The 18,747-nt window shown below is 44.2% G+C and overlaps 1 protein-coding gene across 3 annotated transcripts in view; it reads left to right on the top strand.

Moving 5' to 3' along the window:
* The window catches only part of PARVG (parvin gamma), a 30,852-nt gene that overhangs the window by 1,692 nt on the left and 10,413 nt on the right, over positions 1 to 18,747 (top strand). For 2 of the 3 annotated variants that reach the window (XM_035138574.2, XM_035138573.2), the window contains exons 3-9: positions 3,560 to 3,684; positions 4,617 to 4,681; positions 7,600 to 7,702; positions 10,241 to 10,381; positions 12,507 to 12,622; positions 16,342 to 16,397; positions 17,358 to 17,380. In XM_035138574.2, the coding sequence (XP_034994465.1) occupies positions 3,609 to 3,684; positions 4,617 to 4,681; positions 7,600 to 7,702; positions 10,241 to 10,381; positions 12,507 to 12,622; positions 16,342 to 16,397; positions 17,358 to 17,380 (580 nt within the window). In that variant the 5' untranslated portion in view covers positions 3,560 to 3,608. The remainder of the gene's footprint in view (positions 1 to 3,559; positions 3,685 to 4,616; positions 4,682 to 7,599; positions 7,703 to 10,240; positions 10,382 to 12,506; positions 12,623 to 16,341; positions 16,398 to 17,357; positions 17,381 to 18,747) is intronic. The other variant, XM_035138575.2, reaches the window with a different exon arrangement.

Here is an 18,747-nt window from a genome sequence, read left to right as displayed (position 1 = left end):
CAGCTCCCTAAGCCGTTCCTCGTAAGGCAGGGGTGTCAAACTCAAATTCATCGGGGGCCGCATCAGCAGTTTGGTCACCCTCAAAGGGCCGGTTGTATCTGTAGGACTATGTGTCCACTCTTTATTATCATAAATTATTGTCACTGCATTCAATTATTACTGTTTTTTGTAATAATGTAAGTAATAACTAGCTCTGAAAGCAGAAGCATAGTCAGAATAATGGCAAGTAGATATTCAAATGTACAATTATTGTACAATCTATTGAAAAATGATTTTTGGTAACTGCACTGGGTGGTGGAGGCTCGCTAGGGTTTCATGCAGGAGCTTTGCATAGCTACTGGTACCTGGAGATGCTGGGGTCCTTCTGCATGCAGGACAGATGTTCTGCCAGTGAGCCACCACCCTTCACCAAAGGGACTGGCTGAGGTTGACTCACTGGAGCTGCTCTCCTGGTTCCAGGGTTTAAGGGCCAGAAGTATAAAGCAGCATCCTGGTATGTTTCTGAGGAGAGGGAGAGGGAGGGGAGGGGAGGGAGGAAGGAAGGAAGGAAGGAAGGAAGGAAGAAAAGAGGGAGTGGGAGGGAGAGAGGAAGGAAAGAGGTGAGAGAAAGAAGAGTAGGAAAGAAGGAATAAAGAAGGAAAGAAAAAGAAAGAGGGAGAGAAGACAGAGATAAAGAAGGAAGGAAGGAGAAGGAAAGAAAGAATAAGAACGAGAGAGAGGAAGAAAGAAAGGAAAGGGGGGGTTGCCGCCTTGATTCAGCGCCAGAAAGGAGCGTGAAGGGACCCAGGGGCAAAAAGTGTTTCCCGTGCAGTGTGAGGCAGCAGGTGTCCGTTTTAGGAGAAGTGTGTAAAGCCTCAGAGTTGCACGTTCGTGAGGCTGAGCCGCTGCTGAGCTCACGTTCATGAGGCTGAGCTGCGGCAGGAGGAGGAGGAGGTGAGGCAAGAGGAGGAGGAGGAGGAGGCTTGCCGGGTCGGTGCCCGGCAGCGCCGTGCAGAGAGTCCCGAGCCTTTGGGACGCAGCAGTGCTCTGTAGCACTTTGAATCCTCCTCCTCTTCCACGCGGCGCTGCTGGGTGCTTTGTCTGTGCTTCAGCAGCAGCAGCAGCCGTTTCCAGGCGCCGAGCCGTGGCAGGAGGAGGAGGATTCAAAGTGTTACAGAGCACTGCTGCGTCCCAGAGGCTCGGGACTCTCCGTGCGGCGGTGCCGGGCGCTGACCCGGCAAGCTGCCTCCTCCTTCTCCTGCTGTGGCTCGGGGCGATCCACGCAGTGCTGCTCCGGCCGCCTTTCTACCCCCCTGGCCCCAGCTGTTTGTCGGCGCTTTGTCGGCGCGGCGCTTCAGCAGCAAGGTCCCGCTGCTGGGTCCCGCTGGCTGGGGCGCTCGGCGGGCCACATGACGAGGTCTGGCGGGCCGGATTTGGCCCCCGGGCCTTGTGTTTGACACCCGTGTCGTAAGGCATCGTTTCCAGGCCTTTGACCATTTTGGTTGCCCTCCTCTGGACACGTTCCAGCTTGTCAGTATCCTTCTTGAACTGTGGTGCCCAGAACTGGACACAGTACTCCAGGTGAGGTCTGACCAGAGCAGAATACAGTGGTACTATTACTTCCCTTGATCTAGATTCTATACTCCTATTGATGCAGCCCAGAATTGCATCGGCTTTTTTAGCTGCTGCATCACACTGTTGACTCGTGTCAAGTTTGTGGTCTACCAAGACTCCTAGGTCCTTTGCACATGTACTGCTCTCAAGCCAGGTGTCTCCCATCCTGTATTTGTGCCTTTCATTTTTTTTTTTTGCCCAAGTGTAGTACTTTACATTTCTCCTTGTTAAAATTCATCTTGTTTAAAATTCAACTTGTTACTCTAGTTGTTAAGGATCCACCATCAGGGTAGTTTAAAAATGTCATGAAGCCACACCTGTCTGCCAGGTCCAGCACAGCTGAAAAGAACAGTTTGTAAAGTATCCGACTGTGGGAGGGGGGAGAAAGTTTTTCGAACTGGCTACAGAAGATTGCTGAGAAGCAAGCATTGCTTTCTCTTCACCTGCTCAGCCTGGGCATTTCTAAAGGGTGGTTCTTACAAAGTTCACAGTAAGTCTTCAGTACTTATCTAAAAAAAAAAAGAATGGCCTTGTAAAAATGCTGCCCTGTAACTTCCCACTACTTAGGTTAGGGGAAGTGTGAAATACTTAGAACCTTACAGAGGAAACATCTCAAACTGAGCTTCCTGTGCTCAGATCACACATCTGGGCAGTCTGCAAAAAGCCAATTACTGTGTGGTTGAAAGGCAGCAACTGCTCTGCACATTCCTATTTAGGTTTTCGTGAGTGACAGGGATGGGTTTGGTTCTCATGTTAATGCAGACCTACCTAATTTGCACTTCCCAAAACAATGCATGAGCCAAAACAGAACTAGCCATTGAAATCCACTCTTCTCTGAATTTTTGCTGCCACTCTCCAACAAAAAAAATATGTACAGAAGTGTGCATTAGGGGAAAGTGTGCCTAAATGCACACATTAGCAAAAATAGCCTATGAAAATATTAGAGAAAATTACTTGCATTTTTTAAAAAAGGATAAAAAATAATTCCTTCCAGCAGCACCTTAAAGACCAACTAAGTTTTTATTTTGGTATGAGCTTTCGTGTGCATGCACACTTCTTCAGATCCTTTTAAAAAGGATGTTTGCAAACTGATGAGGAAATGTCCAAACTAGAGTTTCTAAAAATGGGAAACCAAGGGAAGCTGACCGCTCCATCCATCTCTGCTACTGATATGCCAGCACCTTCCCATCCAGCTGCAGTGTTGAAAGAAGGCGTCCTAGATTTCTTTGTGTTCGCTGAGCTCTGAACTGGGAGCCTTGAGCTCTGGATTCAGAGTTTAGACAGCAGCTCATTCTCTATATTTCCTCTTAGGACTTCTTTTTATGAGCATTTTTATATTGAGTTAAATCAAAACTGGAGGTTCCAAAAGGTGGCTGGTATTAATATCAAAAGGTTAAGAGAAAGTCGTCGTGTGGGTTGCAGCATTATTGTAAAAAAAGAGAGAGAAAAGTAGATTTCATGTCTCCCCCTCCCACATCTCCCTGTCCTATTTATATTAGCTTTCATCAGGCATTTCAGGGTTTAATTTATACCAGATGGTCAATTTCCTCGTTCCTCCCAATTATTTTCTTATTGTCAAGTCCATTTTTAAAGTCTTTGCTTTCGCCAGGATTTATGCTTGTTTTGGTTTGTGAGCCTGGTGTGAAAGCCTTTCATCAATTTTGCAGTGCTGCCCCCCTCCCCCCTGCTGATTTGAATCCCTGAATAGTCAACGGTTATTCCCAGTAGAGCCCCATTTTACTGGAGCTAAATGTTTCGAAAGACACCTTGGGGTCTGGAGTCTTATGTCATCAAAGTAAGGTCCCATCAACCCATTTGCTTCAGTTACATAGATATTATTGCCACCGCTTTAGAATTGCTCTTTTCTGTACCTGTGGAAGTAGAGCCTATGACCAAACTGCTCCAAGGTGGATGCTCTCACCTGGGAACGGCTTGCTCACCTGTATCTTTCTGCCATGGTTTCTAGGGGAAGTAAGCCCAGACTTCCTGTTTGCAAGGGGAAGGAAAACAAAGCAATGGAGCCAAGCTTCCTCAAAGCTTTCCCAGAGTTTCAAGTCAATCCATTCTCAGAAGAGGAGGACATTGTGCAAGGTATGTTGTTAAGAGGCGCCATAGAAAGTGTGACCAAATGTACAAAAGAGATTCATTACTTCAATATTATTTCTAGACTTAATCCAGTCTGTTGTAGGATAGGTTTGTGTCTCCACCACCACTTGCCATTTCCAGTTTAGGAAATGCAAATGTAATTGATAGATTCTCAGTTAGGTTAATTTATCACAGCGTTAAGTCAAACAAATGTGGCATCATTTTTATTATGTTCTTTCCTTTAACGAATTATTTTAGGAAGTGCCTCCTTTATCACCCTTCAAAAAAGATTATGTCACTTTGTATTCCCTTAATTTGTTGTTTAGTCGTTTAGTCGTGTCCGACTCTTCATGACCCCATGGACCAGAGCACGCCAGGCACTCCTGTCTTCCACTGCCTCCCGCATTTTGGTCAAACTCATGTTCGTAGCTTCGAGAACACTGTCCAACCATCTCGTCCTCTGTCGTCCCCTTCTCCTAGTGCCCTCCATCGTTCCCAACATCAGGGTCTTTTCCAGGGAGTCTTCTCTTCTCATGAGGTGGCCAAAGTATTGGAGCCTCAGCTTCAGGATCTGTCCTTCCAGTGAGCACTCAGGGCTGATTTCCTTCAGAATGCTTAAGTTTGATCTTCTTGCAGTCCATGGGACTCTCAAGAGTCTCCTCCAGCACCATAATTCAAAAGCATCAATTCTTCGGCGATCAGCCTTCTTTATAGTCCAGCTCTCACTTCCATACATCACTATTCCCTTAATTATAATTTCAAATTTGTGATATTAACAATTTGCCTTCTGCTGTGCTGGGATTCCTTCACAAGTCCAAATGATTAGACTTTTTTTGCTTGAATTGGCAATTTGGTGATGAAATGGCGACGGTTGTTTTCAGGGCCTGGGTGAGTTAGCCTGTATAATTGTAACTGCTGTTTGTTTATATCTCTTTCAGGAGAAAAGAGGAAATACATTAAGCCAGCTTCTCGAAATGACCCTAAACTAGAAGCTCTACAAACAGTAATGCACTTTCTCCTTATTTTATTTAGCTTATGGTTTTTTAACAACTGCATTTTCAAAGATAAAATTCCAAGTTGACAAACAGTATGCTTGAGGAATATTTTGTTGGGCAGGCTAGGCCTTCTTAACTGAACTCATTTGGGGGCTGGGGTTGGCAATAGGGCTCCATCGGCCCTATACATTTTAAACAGCCATGGCTTCCCCCAAGGAAGCCTGGGAAAGGAGGTTTGCTAAGGGTGCCGAGAGTTGTTGGAGAGCCCCATTTCCTTCACAGAACTCTTCAAGACAGACCTATGGGGTTGTTAAAAATGTTCATGAATAGCCTTAGCTGGTCATTTTAATGATGATGATGATGATGATAATAATAATAATAATAATAATAATAATAATAATAATAATAATAATAATAATATATTATTATTATTATTTATACCCCACCCATCTGGCCGGGTTCCCCCAGCCACTCTGGGCGGCTTCCAACAAAACATTAAAATACAGAAATCAAACATTAAAAGCTTCCCTAAACAGGGCTGCCTTGAGATGCCTTCTAAAGGTCTGGTAGTTGTTGTTCTCTTTGACCTCTGGTGGGAGGGCATTCCACAGGGTGGGTGCCACTACCGAGAAGGCCCTCTGCCTGGTTCCCTGTAACTTGGCTTCTCGTAGCGAGGGAACCGCCAGAAGACCCTCGGCGCTGGACCTCAGTGTCCGGGCAGAACGATGGGGGTGGAGACGCTCCTTCAGGTATACTGGACCGAGGCCGTTTAGGGCTTTAAAGGTCAGCACCAACACTTTGAATTGTGCTCGGAAACGTACTGGGAGCCAATGATTGTTCTGTACCACTTTCAATGGTTCATAAAGTTTTCATATTGCTGTATGCCACTCTGATATTTTATGAGAGAACAGTATAGAAATACTTTCCTAGATGAATAGACCATCTCTCTCTCATTCCCCAAGCAAATGTGGAGGGCAGGTGGGAAGAATCACTTGCTAGGAAAACTATGGGCTCCTGGGCAGAAAATGATGCTTGGGAACCATGGGACCTGTCAGGGCCGACCCACACATTAAACAAGGTGAGGCGACCGTCTCAGGCAGCAGAATCCACAGGGGCAACAGATCCCAATGTAGATCTTTATTGTCCCCCTTGTTCTTGATGCAGATGTTCACTCACCCCTTCTTCCTTGGTGGGGATGGGGGGGCATCATTTTGTAGTACATCTCAAGGACCAAAATGTCTTGGGATGGTCCTGGGAGCTGTATTTATTTATTTGATTTAGGAGGCAGGAGACACGACAGATCCCAAATTCCCTGACAGGAAATGACACCCCTGTCGCTTGCAAGCCTCATCTTTGCATGTAACCATCTTTGCTTTCTTAAAAATAAGGGTTCTTTCTTTCTTTCTTTCTTTCTTTCTTTCTTTCTTTCTTTCTTTCTTTCTTTCTTTCTTTCTTTCTTTCTTTCTTTCTTTCTTTCTGGAAGAGAGGACTGGCAGCCCAGAGCTGTTTCAACCATTTTTTAAGCTTTCATGAAAACACTCGAGGATTATTAAAGTATTCTGCAGAAGAGCTTGAGACACCCCCCACCCCCTTGGGTGTCAAAGCCAGCTGAGAGGAAACTGCTTATTACTACTTCAGACTGCCGGTAGCTTAGTTCTCCCACATACAGAAAATATCTCCACCTCCAAAACTAAAGAAGATGCTAGCTTAGCCCTTTTACTGACGTGTCCATTTTCAGCATGCAGAGACTCCTCGTCTCTCTGAGAGAGGATATATTGTTTTATTATAATCCCACACCTCGTTTAGAGGAGCATTCAACAATGTGAGCTTCATTCTCTGCCACTGGTTTTTCTGGCTAAGTATGGACTAGACTAGGCCTTGCTCTCTGCAAGATGCTGGTGCGACGGTTCAGCAATTCAGGGATAATATGCCAGCTCACTTGGTACAACATGAGACTCTTAATGCCAGGGTCGTGGGTTTGAGCCCCATGTTGGACCAAAAGATTCCTTCATTGCAGGGGGTTGGACTAGATGACTCTTGTGGTGCCTTCCAACTCTATGATTTTATGAACTTTTTTTGTTAAAAATATATACTGGAATGAATTAAAATGTTAAAATATGTATTTTATTTCTTCACTTCAGATACTTACCGTATATGCTGCTTAATATTCATAATTCATAAGCAGTGTACAAAAACTCTTGTCAAGTGCTCTGTGCATGAAATTTAATTAGAAACACACATATATGCTAAATTTAGGGCTCTTCCATTTTCATACCTGCCAAGTTGCTGTCAGAGAAATAAGGGACCGGGCCGGAAATAGCAGACCGGAAGTAGCGCTGCCGCCATTTTGGAACTGGGCGGAGCATGCTCAGAAGTGACTTTTTTTTTTTAATACTTCTGTGGCAGGGGAGGACCCATGTGGGTGGGTAGGAAGGAGGTGGAAAAGGTGTTTATGTATGTACCGTTTTTTTTTTTTGTATTTTGTAAAATTAATAAAAAGTATGTTTAAAAAAAAGAAAAAGAAGTGACTTTTGATGCTGCTTTGCCCAGTTCCAAAATGGCTGCCGCGCCAGAAGTCGCACTGCAGCCATTTTGGAACTGGGCAGAGCAGCATCAAAAGTTGCTTCTGAGTATGCTCCGCCCAGTTCCAAAATGGCCACCGCGCCAGAATAAACCGGGAAAAAACAAAAAAAACACCCTGTTTTTTCAGCTAGGAACAGCTGGAAAAACGGGGATTTCCCAGGGAAAACGGGAGACTTGGCAGCTATGTCCATTTTACTTTTACATTACAGTAACCACCAATTACAGAATTAGGATACTTTGGCACAGATTGTTGAAGTAAATCTGATTTCTATCTTTTTTTAAAAAAAGAAGAAGTGAGAAAATACCCAAATGCTGTTATTTAAGTCAACATTTCCCCCCACAGTTCTTTATGGATTGGATTAACACAACTCTGAAGCATGAACACATTCTGGTGAAAAGCCTTGAACAAGACATGTATGATGGATTAGTACTTCACCATCTCATAGGTAAGCCTTTTTTGTTTTAAATGTGGGTATTTGGAAGTACCTGTATTGTGGAATAAATCCCACTACAGAGTGACTTCCTATAATTAATATTTATTACCAGTTCTTTTTCTTAGCTTACATGCAGATCAACCAGATACAGAGGCGTCCTTCCCATAGGGGCTAGTGGTGCGTTGCGCCAGGGTGCCGGGCCTTTGAGAGGCGCCCCAGTATTGGCGGAGTGCAACGAGCCACTAAACCCTATGGCTCCTCCTCATCCTCCGCCTCCTCTCCGCCGGCCGCGGGGATCCCCTCAGCCGTTGCTCTCTCCAAGCCGGTGCCGGGCGTAGTGTGGGTGGGTAAGTGCCCCAAAGCAACAGCGGCTCTGCCCCGCAAACAGTGGCCTGAGGAAGTGCCGGTGGCTAGCATGGGGGGCGAGGAGCCCGAGGCAGACTTCGAGAGCACCCCCTGAGACAGATCCCCGGGCTCGGTTGCTGGGGGCACGTATGGTGAGCAGCCTGCGCGTAGAGCCCGAGCGCGGGGAGTGCTGCGCGGGGAGCCCTGAAGCGCGGCCGCTTCGGCGTGCTTTCCTCGATGGTGACCCCGCCAAGCGGCTGCTGCTTGTCACGCCAGGTGCAGGGGGCCAGTTGGCTCTGGCCGACTGGCTGGCTCTGGCACCCGGCAGTGGCCGCTCTGGCAAGGGGGTCTTCCTGCTGCGCCTCGCACCCGGGCCGCTGTGCTCCCCGCCAGCTCCTGGGCACCTGCTCTATGGGCACCTGTCCTCCCGCCTCTTGCTCCAAGATGGCCGGCCATGTCTCCAAGCCGGCGCCGGGCGTAGCAAGGACGGGTAAGCGTGCCAGAGAGGCGGCTGAAACGGGGAAGGAGGGAGGGTATTTGGGGAGCCGCCGCAGTGGGGAGATGCCGGCCACCCCCTACCACGACCCATCTTGGTGTTCAAGGGAGCAATGCACGGCGTGGGGTGGGGGTTGGGGGCGCCAGAGGGATCCTTGCACCACGGTGCCAGATAAGCTTAAAACGGCCCTGACTAGATAACTGAAATATTCTGAAGCCAGAATGACATTTTTCTCCTCCCACACACCCTCTGAAAATTTAGTTTTCGATGTATTGGCCTTCTTGAAATTTTCTATGTATTTGCTTTCTTACACTAAGTTGTGGCAGGAACAAATTGCATCATTGAAACACTTGCACAGAATCAAGATCACCCTATGCAGGAAGATTTCATTGAAATAGCATGCATGCACGCATAATGGTAGCATGATGTTCTTGTGTGAGCATCATGAGGAGATATTGTGGGAGCCTGACAGGAAGGGAGCAGCAAAAGAAAATAATTTTGAAGAATATAGAACAAGCATCCCCAAACTTTGGCCCTCCAGATTTTTTGGACTACAATTCCCATCTTCCCCAACCACTGGTCCTGTTAGCTAGGGATAATGGGAGTTGTAGGCCAAAACATCTGGAGGGCCGCAGTTTGGGGATGCCTGATATAGAATTAAGAGAGGAAGGCCTTGCCAATGGCAGGATTTTATGCAGAAGGGGAAAAGCAGAGACAAAGACTAACCCTCGAAAAGGATAAAACATACCGTAAGCACTAGGCTTCAGTGACTGGTAATTCATACGGCTTCGTGGTTCCTGCCACGAGTCCTTTATTTGCTGTTACCTTTTCTTTGTGTGTGTTTAGAGTTAGGGTAGGGGAGAAATGTGGCTAATTTGCACTTCTTGAACCAAACAACAGCTATCTTTCAACATTCAAACTGCTCCAAATTATGCAGTACAGTATACAAATGTGTGCATACATATACAGTGGTGCCTCGCTAGACAAAATTAATTCGTTCCATGGGTCTTTTCTTATAGCGAAAAATTCGCCTAGCGATTTATTTATTTTTGCCCATAGGAACGCATTAATTGAATTTCAATGCATTCCTATGGGAAACCGCAATTCGCTAGACGAATTTTTCGTAAAAGGCATTCGTCTAGCGAGGCAAGCTCCGCTCGAAAAATCCTTTCGTTAAGCGGAAATTTCGTTAAGCAGGGCATTCGTTAAGCGAGGCACTACTGTATTAGTGAAAATAACTTGCAAAATGCATTGTTGGATAAATTGCTTGAAAAAATTGTGTAGATTTGGCAAAAATGCATCTAAAAATAAGTATTTGGATAAATGTGGAATCATAGAAATCGAACAGTATTTACAATCCAGACCCCTGAGTGTTCTATAAGATACACAAGGGGATCTTTTGTCAATGACCTTTCACTTTCATTTCAATGGTTGCCCTGAATGCCCTAAGCCTAAGTGAACGAAGGACACACAGCTATTAGCTGTTAGGCTTTTCTACAGCTTTTCAGGCACAAAATGGCTCTGGAAGAGGCTCAGACCAGTTAAAATTCAGTATACAATGCTGGAGGTAGGTGTTGTGTGTGAATTAAAATAAGACACTTTTGTGCCAGGGCTTCTTGGAGGAATTGTAATACCCTGCAATAAATTGCTGAATCAGAAGTCAGACTATATTCTCCATCTTTCTTTCTTGTCTCCTTTTCAACTCCTAGAGAAACTTGGATCCCTCAGTCTGGAAGTAGAGAAAATTGCATTGACAGAGAAGAAGCAAAGGCTCAAACTCGACATTATCCTGAAGTCTGTGAACCAGTGTTTACAGCTAGAAGAAAGCAAACTGAAATGGAGTGTAGACTGTATGTACAAATGCAAAACACAAACCAGATACTGAATAATAATGTATCTCCTTCCTTTTTCTTATCTTGGAAATCTAGTGGTATAAAGGAAAAAGATCCTCTAGACTGGAAGTAAAAAAAACCAAACACCCCAGACAAAAGTTGTAACTCCTGACAAACTAGGTCTCTTATAACATTTGCAGTAGAAACACAAATCCACCCACAAAAATATGTCAGCATGAAAGTAATATTTTATATAAAAACCAGTCACCAGCACCCTAGTCTCCCAAGAAACAAACCACCCAGGTATGGACTATACCAGTGATGGGCAACCTTTTGAGCCTGGTGTGTCAAAATTCGCCAAAAAACCGAGCGTAACTTGGGTGGTGTGTCACTTCGAGGAACAAACCAAAATTTTGTGATATTGATAGTTTAAATAACAAAAATGTATACTTGTTCCCCTTTAAAAAAAGGAAAAAGGGGAGGAAAAAATTATTAAAGTTTTTTAAAAAAATTATTTTCTTTTTTTAAAAAAAAATTAAAGGGAAAAAAAATAAGGCAAAACCCAGAGGTCTTTCCCAGTCTGGGCTCAGGCCTTCCTCTAGTGGGTCTGCCGCTGGGGAGGTGGGCTCGGGTTGGGCCTGTGCCGGGGCTTCCTTTTTCCTCCTCCGGCCTCCGGAGTGCCTCGAGGCTGTCCGTCAGGTTCGTGGGATGGGGGTGGGGTCCGGCAGCTCCCCAGTTGATGCACTGGTGGCCCCCAGTGTCTGGGCGGTGGCGGTTTCTGTGGCTCAGGAGCCCGTCCAGCAGCTCCTGCAGCGCTGGTCACTTTCAGGAGCTCCACGGCTCTGTGCCAACCACCATCTTGCCTCGCCGGAAGTCCACAAGGCCCCCAGAGATGCGTCGCCTGCAGCATTCCGCCACCGGCCGGAAGTGAGGTCTCGGCATGCGGCCGCGTGTCACCGAAATTGGCTATGCGTGTCAGTGCTGACACGCGTGTCATAGGTTCACCATCACTGGACTATAGAGATAAAAACAGCATTGGTTCTTAATTGCTGGAGTCCCCAGGTGCTAAATGCAAGTTTAGCCCTGCAGCAGATATTTCCTCCCAGATACATAAATGAGTGGAGAGCATTAATTCCTGTGGAGGAAAATTACTGCTGCACTTGGAGACAAGATGGAGTGTGGGTGGAAAATGACTTCCCATCTCTGCCTCTCCGTAGCCTGGCGCTTGCTGATAAAGGGTGCATTTTATACTCCCTCAAGGGTCTCCAGACACACACTTCTGTCATAAGGATGACCATTTTGCTAACTAAAACAACAAGAGTTCCATTGGCGAGGGATTCTGAGGAATAGAGACTCAGGGCCAGCCTAAGGGTGCATTTGTTTAGGACATCTTGGCCCACTGGGCTATAAAGCCCCGTCCTCACTCCCACCCTGGCGCCAGCAGGAGCTGCATCTCCCCACAGCTTTCAAAAGAGTACCATTGTACCGAAATCTGCTAGCATTTAAACTAAGGTTACCAGATTTTTTTCAATGAATCGGGGACACTCTTCAACTTCAGTGGATTTTGTATGGGGACTGATTTGTAAATCCAAGGGGCGTCTGGTAACCTTAATTTAAACCATTTCCGGATACAGTTTATTTATACAGTATTTCCAAATACAGCGGTACCTCGGGTTATGAACACAATTGGTTCCAGAAGTCTGTTCATAAACTGAAGCGTTCATAAACTGAAGCGAACTTCCCCATTGAAAGTACAATGGTGCCTCGCTTAACGAATGCCCTGCTTAACGAAATTTTCGCTTAACGAAAGGTTTTTTCTAGCGGAGGTTGCCTTGCTAGACGAATTCGTTTTCGTCTAGCGAATCGCGGTTTCCCATAGGAATGCATTGAAATTCAATTAATGCGTTCCTATGGGCAAAAAAAAAAATTCAAAAAAAAATTCAATGCATTCCTATGGGATTCGCTAGACGAATTTTTTCGTTATAAGAAAAGACCTGTGGAACGAATTAAATTCGTCTAGCGAGGCCCCACTGGATGTAATGGAAAGTGAATTAATCCGTTCCAGATGGGTCCGCGGCGTTCGTAAACCGAAAATTCGTAAACCAAGGTATTAATTGGTTTGCACTTCATGCTCTTATTTTAGCCATCTTCAGGAAGGACTTGCTGTCCACGTTGCATCTTCTGGTGGCCATCGCTGGCCACTTTCAACCAGAGCTCGCCATACCGCCAAACGTTAAGGTGGATGTTATAAACGTAGAGGTAACTGAACATTTTTTTGCTTTCTTTCTGCTCTCTGCTGAGCTTTTCAAGGTTGTCTTTGCACCCTGAGGCAAGCATGTTGCAATTAGAAAAACTGCTTTTGATGGTTGTGGCTGCAGGGACAGGAGCTGAGCATAGCCCCAGTTCTCATCCACACACCGACCTCAGAGAAGTGCTGTGGAGTAGGGATGGGGGGGGAGGGATTTGGAGAGAGCACTTTCACTTTCACTGTGGCAACCATGTCGCCATCCTGCAGCATATTGTTAAGAGTGCCGCCACCACCACCATTTGGTGAAGAAGGAGTGGGACCAGGATTGGTTTCGTAGGTCCACACTTCTCTTTCTCACTTGCCCAGCCAGATGGGCAGGGTATAAATAATAAATTACAGTGGTACCTCTACTTACGAATAACTCTACTTACGAATGTTTCTACTTACGAATGGAGCTCCGTCCGCCATCTTGGATGCAGTTTAGATAGGATTTTTTCTACTTACGATTTTTAGATAGGGTTGCTTCAACTTACGAATTTTTTCTCCCAATGCATTCCTATGGGATTCGACTTACAATTTTTTTCGACTTACGAATGTGCGTTCGGAACACATTAAATTCGTAAATAGAGGTACCACTGTATTGTTATTATAGAATCAGCAGCCCACATGACAGGCTGCAAGGCAGTGGGCAGTGCCTGGAAGACCCTGTTGTGTCATGGACCCTAGTACAAGGTGGGTCACAAACAAATATACTCTCAGGGCTGTTTCTAGAACTCTGATTCCTATTAGGAATATTAAAAACATGAATGCAAGATGTCAAATTCAAATAGTGGAAACAAAATGTCCGATTCAAATCCTCAAATCCTTAATGTGAATTTTTATAACAAAATTCTTATTTATTTATTTACATATAAAACACAAACATTTACATTTACACAATACACATACAGTGGTACCTTGGTTTATGAACACAATTGGTTCTGGAAGTCTGTTCATAAACTGAAGCGTTCATAAACTGAAGCGAACTTTCCCATTGAAAGTAATGGAAAGTGAATTAATCTGTTCCAGATGGGTCCGCGGCGTTCGTAAACCGAAAATTTGTAAACCGAGGTGTTCATAAACCGAGGTACACAACACAGTACCTTATTTTCATAACATAAAACATACCTACATTACTCTGCCTGTATATAATACCACCTATACTATACATATCAACATATCAACATACCTACACACCTACCCCACATGGACACCCACCAAGTGACTTGACTTCCAGCCATTCTTGTTACGCTACTTTATTTTTCCAACTAGCTTAAACGCATTTCATTATTTCTTTAATCTCTTCTTCTATCTTGACTTTACTCTCCTTTCACTCTAATCATTTTCTGGATTCACTCAATATCTGTCAGAAATTCTACTTTTTCCACATATATTTTGATGTATTCCTTAAAGATAGCCCACTCCTTATTCACTTTTTGTACCATATCTCCTCTTATCCTCCCTGTTAGTTTGGCAACATGGAAGTATTCCATCATTTTCAGATAGCCAGTCTGTTTTAGTTGGGATGCTGCTGCTTTTCCAATTTTTGGCAATCAATAACCTTGCCGCAGTAGTCACATACATAAATATTGGTCTGACCGTTCTTTTTATTTCCTCTGACAGGATACCTAGGAGAAAGGATTCTGGTTTTTTTCCAAATGGAAATCTAAACATATTTTTTCAATTCATTATAGATATTTTCCAGAATCCCACTATCTCTTTGCACTCCCACCACATGTGTAGAAAGGTTCTTGCCCCTTTGTTGCATCTCCAACAGACATCACTAAATTTTTTATACATTTTTGCCAGTCAGGTACCATCTGTATTGCATTTTCATTACATTCTCTCTTAAATTATAGCATGCTGTAAATTTGATATCTCTTTTCCACAGCCTTTCCCATTGGTTCATCATAATATATTATATTTTATAACAAAATTCAATTACATTGGACTTTGCAGCTGTTAGGTGCTAAGTCTTTTAAGCCAACTGAAGCCCTATTTATTAACCCAGACTTTGGGCTATATCTGTATTCCTGCACTTTATAAATAGTTGTTTGACTGTGTTTGTGCTCTCCCCTTTTAACTGTGCTCTATTGTTTACTGGTTGTATGGCTTCGTTGTGTTTGATTGATATAGTATCTGCTTTAGAATTATTTTATAATGAAAAGCAACTAACAAAAAGAAATGGATAATATTATGATTCTCTTGACATTTTATTATTAGATGTGAATATTATAAGCCAGGCATCCCAAAACTTCGGCCCTCCAGATGTTTTGGACAACAATTCCCATCTTCCCTGACCACTGGTCCTGTTAGCTAGGGATCATGGGAGTTGTAGGCCAAAACAGCTGGAGGGCTGCAGTTTGGGGATGCCTGTTATAAGCTGTTGACTCTAAAGCAGCACTACATACTAAATACTATTACTTTTATGCCATATCTGTTAAATGTTAAATACCATTGCATACCAGTAATTGAATCAAATTAAATTAAATTAAATTAAATTAAACATTACATGCTGACTATAAAATATTGTCAAATGTTCACTGTCAAATAACTAATTCTGAAATCAAATGCCATGTCTCAAAAGAAATATCACTGGAATTGAAGTTGAGATAGTTGATGTTTGTATAAGGTACATTTACATTGCAATGTAGCTGAAGCAAAATTCTAAGTATGTTGGTATTTGGCCAATTAATAATAATAATAATAATAATAATAATAATAATAATAATATATCAAATATTCACTGCATGCATATATAGTAAATATACTGAGAAAATATGTATGCAATGAGTAATTAACATCAAAATTTGCACTAATTCATCATTTTATCACACTGTTAATAAGCTCATGTGTAATGTTAAGCTAAAGCATGGCTCTGAGCTTAATGTGTTGTCCAAGCCCAAGCTCAGGGTTTCGCTGTCTCCAGACAAACTTTGCCCTATGCTTTGTCTGGATTGCATGCTAAGCCAAACCATAACTTAGCTCAGTGGAGTACTGCAGCAGAATGAATGGGGAGGAGCAAATTGGCTGTGATTTCCTACGTGTGAATGAGGACTATTTACTACCTACTTACTTACTTACTTAATCCAACCTTTTCCCCAGACAGGGACTCAAAGTGGCTTACAGATAAAAGAGAAACAGTTACAAACATTTTTTTCCAAACCATTAAAAAGCAATTAAGCACTAACTTGTATAAATACTCAGAGAAACCATATGTCCTATAGGAATTCTATCGGTAGAAAACGCGTGAAGTTGCATTGCCAAAGTATGCAGAGCAGGGAGAGTATTGGGCAGAGCTATATGAGCAGAAAGAAACCCAAGATTCTCAATCCCATGTTTGCTGATGCCATTCTAAGGGGTGTGTTTAGTGTGTGTGTGTGTTTGTGTTTGTGCTTGCAGTGGCAGGAGCGAGGTCCCCAGCCACTGCTCCCACTTTATTAATTTTAGTTATTTGACCCCAGAATGTGTAGATTTTGCCTAAGATTTTGGTATAATTAAAGATGCAATCCTATACCTGGTTACCTGGGAGTAACCTGGCCAGTCTTCCTTCTGTGTAAAAATGCCCAAGATTTCACTATAAAGAATCTTGCACAACACATGCCTGAGGTATATTGTTCCCCTTTCCTTCTTTTTTTTTGCAGTTAGTAGATGATACCTTCTTTTTGCATCCTTTCTTTCTATTTCATAGTATACCGTCAACGGATTTAAGACAGAAGATGCAGTTGAGTACATCACCGGGAGCAGGTAAAAGACAAAAAGTGGCTTGAACTCTGAATGGAGAAGTACAAAGATGGAAATTACATTTGTCTCTACTTACGTGCCAGTTTTGTTGTGCAAATAAAAGTCAACAAAGAGTTAGAAAAAGTATTGCATTTGGTACTGATTTTTGTAAATCCCATAGAGTTCTTTATTTAGGTGGCTTTGGAAATTCATCCCTTATTTGCTGGATCCTCGACTCCTGGTTCCTTCTGCGCTCAGACCGCCTTGTGTTCTAATGCCATGACACCAGGCTACAGAGGCCATATTGCCTCTTTCCGCCTTGCTTCAAACATCAGAAATGTCGCTTGCCTTCTAAGGCTTTGTCCTTACCAATTTCTTTTATAATCTGTTATGTTAGACGATTTCTAATATGAGAAACTACGCTTAAAAGATAAACCTTTATTGACTTTTGAGCCAGAGGCTCAGGTCACAGCTACATTTTATATTTCAGTCTCTTATTTCATAGTGACAAATTCTAGAAAGGCAGGCATGTGAATCTGTTGCCACACAAATAACAGGTTGGAATGCTGTGCAATATTATGTCCAAGTAAATACATGTAGACTTCTGCCATATGAGGCTTGTCGCAGCCCAGAAATTAACTACAGTGGTACCTCGACTTACGAAGGCGATCCGTTTCGCGGCGCTCTTCGTAAGTCGAAACCTTCGGTTGTCGAAGAGTTCATTTTGTGCATGCACGAAGCGCAATTTTGCACTTCTGCGCATGCGCAGACTGCGCACGCCGCTTATGCGCAGGCGCAGACCATGCGTGGGCCAAAAAGACTTCCGGGTTTGCCGACTTCGTAAGTCGAAACCTTCGTAAGTCGAGGCATTTGGATGTCGAGGTACCACTGTATTCAACCTGAGACACTGTGGGCTGCAACCTACTACTTCAGATGCCTACTTGCTTGTTTTCTAACTCATTTTTCCTTTTGTTGGGTATTTAGGGAACCTGACGAACGTTCTTCACGTAAGTTACGGAACTCAGGACTTATTCCGGTGTGTCTCCACCATGATCTGTTTTGAAAAGCTCTGTGGCAGTTAATGTTCCCTGCAAAAAGCTTCCTATCTTCATCATCAATGACAATCTCCTGATGCTCTTTCTTAAATATGAAGAACTACCATTGTTTTACTAAACTTCTACACATAGCAGCAGAAAATAATTCTTCTGAGGTTAGGTATGAGCTGGAAAGTCACATGGGGCTGTTGAGACTTATAACGTTATAATTGTAACTGTGCCCATGCAATTCAGATGAGATCGAATAAATTGCCCACGTACTCTTATACTGCCTGCTATAATGTGATAGCCGAAGAGAACTCATTCAACCTTTATTAAGGAAACTACCTACCTAGCTGCTCATAGGAAATACCTTATTATTATTGGGATGCGGGTGGCGCTGTGGGTAAAACCACAGAGCCTAGGGCTTGCTGATCAGAAGGTCGGCGGTTCGAATCCCTGCGACAGGGTGAGCTCTCGTTGCTTGGTCCTATCTCCTGCCAACCTAGCAGTTCAAAAGGATGTCAAAGTGCAAGTAGATAAATAGGTGGGAAGGTAAAACGGCGTTTCCGTGCGTTACTCTGGTTCGCCAGAAGCGGCTCTGTCATGCTGGCCACATGACCTGGAAGCTGTATGCCAGCTCCCTCGACCAATAATGCGAGATGAGCGCCGCAACCCCAGAGTCGGTCACAACTGGACCTAATGGTCAGGGGTCCCTTTACTTTTACCTTTACCTAACTACCTAGTTGCTCATACCGCCCTCCCAAGGCGTGCACTCGTGCTCCTCCTGCCTATGGAGGGGACGCCAAGAGCTCCCCAGTGGCAGCGGCCGCAGCGAGCGAGCAGCGGTGGTAGTGGCGGCAAGCTCCCGCAGCTGAAGCCTTCAGCTATGGGCACTGCTGCCTATGCTAGCTCGCTGCAGCCGCCGCCGCTGAGGAGCTCAAAGCGTCCCCTCCACAGGCAGGAGGGCGCCGAGCTCCCCTCTTGGCCCGCGCTCCTCCTGCCAATGGAGGGGACGCAGGGGCATCAGCGGCGTGCGTGCGTCATGACGCATGTGCGCCCGGGGGGGGGGGGGCGCCAGAAGGTGTTTGCTTAGGGTGCAAAAAGCCCTAGCACTGTGCCTGTTTATCGAATAAACGTAGAGAAAGACAGGTTGCTGTCTCAAGGAATTTCCAGTCTAAGGGTGTGAACCTAAGTAGTTAAAAGTCAATCTCATTGAGATCAAAACAGCTTTCTCCCAGAGAAATGGGTATAGGAGTGCGACCCACATTACTGTAGTATAGAATGACTGCATTAGGAGGAAAAGGCAATAAAGAGAGGCAATAATATACCCCCAAGCC

The sequence above is a fragment of the Zootoca vivipara genome, chromosome 5, assembly GCF_963506605.1.
Source record: "Zootoca vivipara chromosome 5, rZooViv1.1, whole genome shotgun sequence".
Lineage (NCBI taxonomy): Eukaryota > Metazoa > Chordata > Lepidosauria > Squamata > Lacertidae > Zootoca > Zootoca vivipara.
This window is presented reverse-complemented; position numbering and strand designations above follow the sequence as displayed.